General features: G+C 55.5%; 1 protein-coding gene across 3 annotated transcripts in view; it reads left to right on the top strand.

Moving 5' to 3' along the window:
* Positions 1 to 1445: 1445 nt before the first annotated feature.
* The window catches only part of MSANTD2 (Myb/SANT DNA binding domain containing 2), a 21437-nt gene continuing 15663 nt past the window's right edge, over positions 1446 to 7219 (top strand). For all 3 annotated transcript variants that reach the window (XR_005956233.1, XR_005956232.1, XM_041480613.1), the window contains exon 1: positions 1446 to 1936. Coding sequence is in view for 1 of the 3 variants with exons in the window: in XM_041480613.1 (XP_041336547.1) it covers positions 1457 to 1936 (480 nt within the window). In the remaining 2 variants the exon portion in view is untranslated. The remainder of the gene's footprint in view (positions 1937 to 7219) is intronic.

Raw genomic sequence — 7219 nt, 5'->3', positions numbered from 1 at the left:
ACCTCTTTGGGGACATGCTGGCAGTGGGAACATCCCTCTGGGACACACCAGCTGCGTGCCCGTTTGGGGGTGTGTCACAGTGGTGGCAACAGGGACAACCCTTTGGGGATGTGGTGGCACCGAGGACATGCCAGGGATGGATGCATCCCTTTGGGACGTGCCACAGGACTGCCATTGGGACATCCCTCTGGGGGCACGCTGGCTCATCACACCCGCGGGGATGCGGTGGCAGCAGGGACATCCCTTTGGGGACACACCAGCGGTGGGGACATCCCTTTGAGGACATGTAGGCATTGGGGACGTCCCTTGCGGACACTCCCTGGGGACAGCAGTGACAAAGAGCCCGGTCGGGGTGGGGGATGCAGTGTGGGGGCCCCCCCTACATCCGCAGCCTCGCCGCCGCTAGCCCCTAATCCCGCTAATTAGAGGGATATAATTACACCGCTGATCGCGCCGTGCTGCGGGCAGGAGCGGCAGGGACAGACAGAGGCGGGGGAGATGTCCCCTTCCATCCTTCCCCCCCATTTGTTTAACCAACAAGGCTCTAATTAAAGCGTTTAATTAACCAACCCGGGCGGGGGTCCCATAGGACCTCTCTAACCACCCCCCCACTTTGGATGGGGGGGTTTGAGGGGGTCTGGAGAGGTGGAATCTCCCCGAAGCTCGTTAGTCTTGGCTTAACGAAGAGTTGGGGCGCAGCTGGGGTGTCCCCCCGCGAGCTGCGCCCTGGCTCATCAATCACGGCCACCCTTAATTGGGGTCCCGGGGTTTCGGAGGCACCAGGGCCGGGGGCAGAGAGCGGTGAGAAAAGAGAGGTCCCCGTCCCCCCGGAGTCAGCCGCAGTCCTTGGGGGATGCTCAGTACCGACGTTTGGGAGCTCTGGAAGCCCAGACCTCAGGGGTGCTCCACACAGGGATAGGGGTGCCCAGCGCGGGGGGACGTGCTCGGCCCGGAGGGGCCAGCTCGGCTCCAGTACGACGGGAATGCTCCTCTCCAAGGCTGGGGGGGCTAAACCTGACGTCTGGGATGTTCGGCCGCACATTTGGGTTCCTCGGGCCAGGGCAAATCCCGGGCGATGGCAGGGAGGGGTTGAAGGGTCCCTGCCCTGAGGGGTCTGAGGGGACCCTGCCCGGCGGGGGCCCCGCCCATACAGAGCCACGCCCACTTCGGGTGGAGCTGATGCTGTGAGCCACGCCCACCCGTAGACCACGCCCACTCACCACACGAACAGTGTGCCCGCCCATTTTATCACCGCGCCCACTCCGTCCGTGCCACGCCCCTGACCACGCCTCTTCCGCGGAGCCACGCCCCCCTGCCAGCCCTCTCCCCTTGCCATGGCCACTCCCCCTCTCCTTGTCTCGGTCCCGCCTCCTCTGGCACCGCCCCGCCCCAGCGCTGCCGGAAGTTCCGCCCCGGGCGTCGCGTCACTTCCGCCCGCTCGGTGCGCACCCCCATCATGGCGGCGCCCTGCGGCTCCTCGCAGCTCCCACCGGCCGAGCCACCGCTCCGCGTCCCCAAGATGGAGGTGCTGTCGCCGGGCTCACCGGGCGCGCTCAGCGACGGCAACCCCAGCCTGTCCGACCCCTCCACGCCCAGCGGCGCTTCCCCGCTGGGCGCGGGGCCGGCGGCCGGCGGGGCCGCGCTGGGCGCCCGCGGCGGGGCCTCGCCCTCCGTCTCCTTCTCGCCCGGCGGCGCCGCCGCCGCCGCCGCGGCCGCCGCCTGCCGCGGGATGTCCTGGACGCCGGCGGAGACCAACGCGCTGATCGCCGTGTGGGGCAATGAGCGGCTGGTGGAGGCGCGGTACCAGCAGCTGGAGGGAGCGGGCACCGTGTTCGGCAGCAAAGCGCCCGGGCCCGCCATGTACGAGCGCGTCTCCCGCGCCCTGGCCGAGCTGGGCTACGAGCGCACCCCGTCCCAGTGCCGGGAGCGCATCAAGGTACCTGGGGGGGCGGCGGCGCGGGCCGGCCCGGGGCGGGAGGGTGCGCCGGGGCTCCCCGTGCTCGGCCGCCCGCCCGCGGCTGGGTGAGCCCCGGGACCGTCTGGGATCGCTTCCCCGGAGAGCTGCTGTCCTGAGCGTTCTCTGCTCCCGGGGCTGCGGCACCGTGTCCCGGGGGTTCAGTCCCCTCAGGATCTGTCCTGAGCATCCTTTGGCGCTGGCTGTGGGTGTCAGCCTGTCCTTTGGCCCTGGGCTTGGGGGCACCGTGTCCCCAGGGCTTGGCCTTTGGGGGTCTCCATTTCTGGAGCGTTCTCTGGCCGTGGCACGGTTGTCCCCAGCGCTGAGCCCAGCCCTTGCCCTGGGTGCAGGGTGTCCCATTCCCTGGCTCAGCTGCCTGGCTCCCCGTGGTTCCATCGGTGTCCCTTGGCTGCCATGTCCTCTGGGTCCCTCCCTTGCCCCCGTAGCCTCCAGCAGCACCTTTGGGACATGGGCACTGCTTCCCAGGGGTTCAGTTCCTCTCGTGTGGGTGGGCTCTGGCAGCATCCCATGGTCCCGAGTGGGGAGGGACATGGCATCCCAGTTGTTTGTGTCCCCTCATGGGGACAGCCCCACAGGATCTTTCCCCTGGGTGTCCTCCTTTGGCCCCAAGTGTTGTGGGTGCTGTGGTTGGCTTTTCAGCATCCTCTGTCCACAAGGGGCTGGCCCTGGCTGCTCCCTGTAGCCCCCTTGGGAAAACAGCTCCCAGTTCCCCCAGTAACAAGGGATGGCTCTGGCTGCTCTTGCACTCCTGGCTCTGTCCTTTGCTGTGGAGTTGTTTTGTAGAGTGTGATGGCTCAACAGGAACGTTCTGTGGCTTCACAGATCTCTTGAGTAATTGACAGACAGCCTTGGGCTGTATTTTCTAGAGGGGCCTTTCCAGTTCCATCATTCCCTGGGAAAAAAGGGCTGGGTTTGGTTCCTGCTTTGGGAGCAGTTGCTTTGTGCATCCTGCTTTTACAGAGAGGAGACACTCACATGATGTGGAAGTGCTGTGGGGTTTGAGTTTGTAAATGTGGATGATGTTTGGGAGGATGATTTACACGCTCTGATCTCCCTCTGGCTCTGATTTCTCCTCTCCTGACCCATTTGGCTCCTGCAGCCCCTCAAATGCTGTTGGAGTGAGAAATAAATGTGTTGTTACTGCTGGGGCTCAGTGGACTGGTTGTTTCTCCCTTCCTCTTCCCATCCTTTAAAAACACCTGCTAGCCAAACTGGGCTGGGGCTGTTCAGGTATTTGCAAAATACATGGAGTAAGTGATGCTGCAGCATCAGGAATGTCTGAGAGTGAGAGATTTCCACTTGGATCCCTGTTGATTAGAGCAGCCTGTCCTGGAAATAGATACTCAAAACAAACCCACTTTTTCTAGAAGTTTTGGGTTCTCAAAGTATTTCCCTCCTGGCTGTGTATTTGCTGCTCAGGGACCTTTTTCCCTTGAACACACCCAAATATTTTTGGAGAGGAACGTTGCTGCACTGCAAAGTGTCTTGGAGTCCCTCATTCTCCAGGCAGCACTGACAGAGCCAGAGCACACAGCCTCAAGCTGCACCAAGGGAGATTTAGGTTGGATATCAGGAAAAAGTTTTTTACAGAAAGAGCAATAAAGTTCTGGAATGGCTGCCCAGGGAGGTGGTGCAGTCCCCATCCCTGGGTGTGTTTAACAAAGCCTGGATGTGGCACTGGGGGCCAGGGTTGAGTTGAGCTGTTGGGGCTGGGTTGGACTTGATGATCTTGAAGGTCTCTTCCAACCCAGTGATTCTGTGAATTTTCCTGGTGGCTCTCAAGGTGCTTGTTGCTTGAATCAGCTCTTATGCAAACCTGTGAGCTTTGCCAGAGGCAGTTGCATGATGGAAAAGTTCCTTGAGGTGGTCTGGCTTTGTCGGTGGTTTTGGGCTGTGATGGGAGTCAGTGATATCGAGGCACCCAGCCCCAATTTTGGGGCATGCTGGCAGCTTGTGAGGTGTCATCTTGCTGTCAGAACAGCCCAGAACTGGCTGCTTGGCTTTGGATGGTGCTGTTGCATGGAGTTGATTTTGGGAGCATTTTGGTCACTCCCAGCAATTCGAGCTCCTTGCGGCTGAGGGTTCTCCCACTTGCCCTCCAGAAGTGAGGCTTGAACACATCTTTGCTCCTGAAATGTTCAAGCTTGGAAGAAACTACCTATCAAACAGCAGAAAAAGAGCTCAGGGCTGATATTTATCACCAAGAGCAGCTCCTGACAGACCTGTTAGATGTTTCTAGGTTGCAGAACATCGAGGTGGGCTCTCCTTCAACACTGTAATGCTGGAAGGGAGTTAATCTGTGATCTGTGTTCGACCCATGAGTGTTCCTGTGCACAGCCTGGCCTCTCATCAGGCCATGTGCAGGGGAGGAACAGCTCCTTGAATGCTGCTGTCTCTGGCACCATAAACCCAACCTTTGCATCTCCTGGATCCCCACAGTGAGGGCTTTCCTCAGCACAGTCATCTGGAGCAGAAAAAATGTGTCTTTTCCAAAGCCTTTGTGCTCTCAGTGGGTTTTGGGCTGGAATTGCTGGGAAGTGAGTCCTTGTTGAGAGCTGTGAGCTCTCCTCGGTGTCAAGAATTTCCCTTGTTACAGGGATTATTGAGATAGGTGTGGTAGCTGTTGCCAACCCTCAAGTCTCAGTTTTTGTAAGATTCCAGGCAGGATTGGCTGCTTGACATTTCAATGGTCCACCACAAACAAAAGTCACTTCTGGATGTGGAGAGGTCATGCATGGATTCTTCTGAGATGGAGCAGGAGGACTGTCATGTGCTGCAGGAGCAAGAGGAGGGCACAGGCACTTCAGAATCCTCCATCCTGGGGAGGAGAACAGGACTGGGGAGATGGTGATGAAGGAGCACATGGCTGCATTGTTCCATTTATTACCCAAAATGTTCTGTGTTTGCATGATTTTGTCAGATACTTAATGCCCATCAGGGGACAGAAACTTGAAACTTTGCTGCTGGATAATAAATGGTGCTTCAAACATTCCAGGTTCAGGTTGTTTTTAAATGAATTTTAGATAAGGATGCCATACTGCTTTTCTTGGGAACACCTGCATTCCCTGGACACAGCTAAATCTTGAGTCTCAACAGCCAGATGAGCTTGAAAGGAACAAGTCAGCTTGTAAGCAGAGGGTTTTCCAGTTGTATGGCATGGATGCATTCTCTCTTAATTCAAACAGGGTGTGCAGAAAGGTCCTGATGCAGATTTTTGCCTGTCTCTCACCATCTGGATATGCTTTTCTGCACATCAGCAGCTGGAATGAGGCTCCTGTCAGGTTGGAGCTGCTCTGGAGGGTCTGTTTCAAATTTAGGGATTCACATGTAACTGTTCCAGCAGCTTTTCCTTTGGAAAGAGACCTTGAGTCCAACTTGGTGGCTCTGAGATTTGTGGCTTGGGTAGCTCTGCAGTTGGGAGCTGCAGGAAGAATGGAAAACTTGGTTTCTGCCTGTTGCATTCCCAGAAAAGCTGTCTTGTGTGCCACAGCATCCTCATCCCTTCAAATCATGTTCTGTCCTTAATCCTTGCTTGTTCAGTGACACTCTCTGTTCTTTCATCCAGTCCTTTCCTATTTCCTATGTTCCTGAGCAAGGATTTAGCCTGGTTTTCAATCCTGAAACTCATCACCTTCCCACAGCAGCACATGCAGAGCTGTCTGTTTTCAGGTTTGACCTTAGAGCTGGGATTTTAAGGCAGGTGATGGAGCATTTGGTCAAACTCTTCCCAGCCTTGCTGGGATCCTGTGCCCTGCACTGGGTGATGCTGTTTCAAGCAAGCAGCAGGAGGTTTGCTGGGACTTTAAGCATGGGAAAATGAGCCCTTGCCTTGAGCTGTGAAGCTGTGATCACAGTCCATGGGGTACATGGAACATGTTCCATCAGTGTGCTGGAACTCCATCACTTCATCCTCTTCCAGACACCCCAGGTGGCTGCAGGGATGGGGTGCTCTGGGAAAGCACAGGTGAGCTCAGGTGCTGCAGCTGGAGCTGTGTGAGTCAAGGGGTGTTTTCAGGCAGTAAAGGCTTGTTTTGTTTTAGAGGAATGTTCTTGAAATAATGGGCTCCAGTTGTTTCTTCAACACCAGATTTTGGGCCTTTTTTAAAACCCACGGGAGATTTTCTGTTTCTCTTGCTTGCGTCTGTATGGAAGGTGGAATCTGTATGGAAAGTGGAATCAAAGACTCATCCTCCTGATGGCACATTGCTCAGTTGGGCTGAGAGCATTTCAGGGCTGGAAATCCTCTAGCTGAAGAGCCTTTCCCCAGCAGAGACAAATCCCTTCTCAGAAGTTGCTGTTAAAACTAATTTCGGGGCATTTTTAAAATGTCATTTATTCAGCTACTGCAGAAATGTGAGTTCTGCTTTTATTTTGCCTTTCCCAGAGTCAGTGCCAACCCATTGATTCAAAGAGAAGCAGTTCCAACATCTTAACTCCTGACTGCAGGAATTCCCAAGTATCACTGCCAATCCAGTTGCACTGTTGTTGGGTTTTTTTGTGTGTAGCAACTTCCTCCTCCCCCCAGATGGGTGACTGGAGGTTTTGGCTGGGTTGTGGTTGTCCACAAAAGTAATTTGTTTTTCAAAAGGAAAAGAAATACCTTGAAGATGCTGGTTCAGTGCTTCAGAAAGAACAAATCATAGATGGGAGTGCCACAAACCCACATAAAATGGGAAGGGATGGAAAATCACACCTGACTATCAGCTGTTGGTATTTCTTGCTTTAGGCAACACAAACCTGATGATGGTGAGGCTTGTTTGTAAGGGGGCTGTGGTTTTAGGTGCTCTGTGATGTAAACAACCTGTAAACCTTGCATGGAGTTGTTTTTTAAGGCAGGAAAAGCTGCTCCAGCGAAGCTGTCTTGGAAGCAATGCTTGCTGTGATCTAGTGTGAGCTGCTGGACATGAGAGGATTTCAGCCAGAATTCCATCCTCGGGTCCAATGAGTGGAGGGGCTGTCTTTGTGATTCAAAAATGTCCAATGATGGAGCCTTGGTGCATTTCATGGCAACCTGCCAACCATCCACCTTCAAAGCAACTTTGATTTGAGCTGACAAGAAGGATGGAGAGGGACTTTCTACAAGGAGTGGCAGAGCAAGTGGGAATGTCTTCCCAGTGACAGGGTAGGGCTAGATTGGATATTAGGAAACAATTCTTCCCTGGGAGGCTGCTGAGGCCCTGGCACGGGTTTCCCAGAGAAGCTGGGACTGTCTCATCCCTGGAAGTGTCCAAGGCCAGGCTGGAC

The sequence above is a fragment of the Pyrgilauda ruficollis genome, unplaced genomic scaffold (assembly GCF_017590135.1).
Source record: "Pyrgilauda ruficollis isolate IOZ18807 unplaced genomic scaffold, ASM1759013v1 scaffold52, whole genome shotgun sequence".
NCBI lineage: Eukaryota > Metazoa > Chordata > Aves > Passeriformes > Passeridae > Pyrgilauda > Pyrgilauda ruficollis.
The sequence above is the reverse complement of the archived record's forward strand: the minus strand, read 5'-3'. Positions and strand labels throughout refer to the sequence as shown.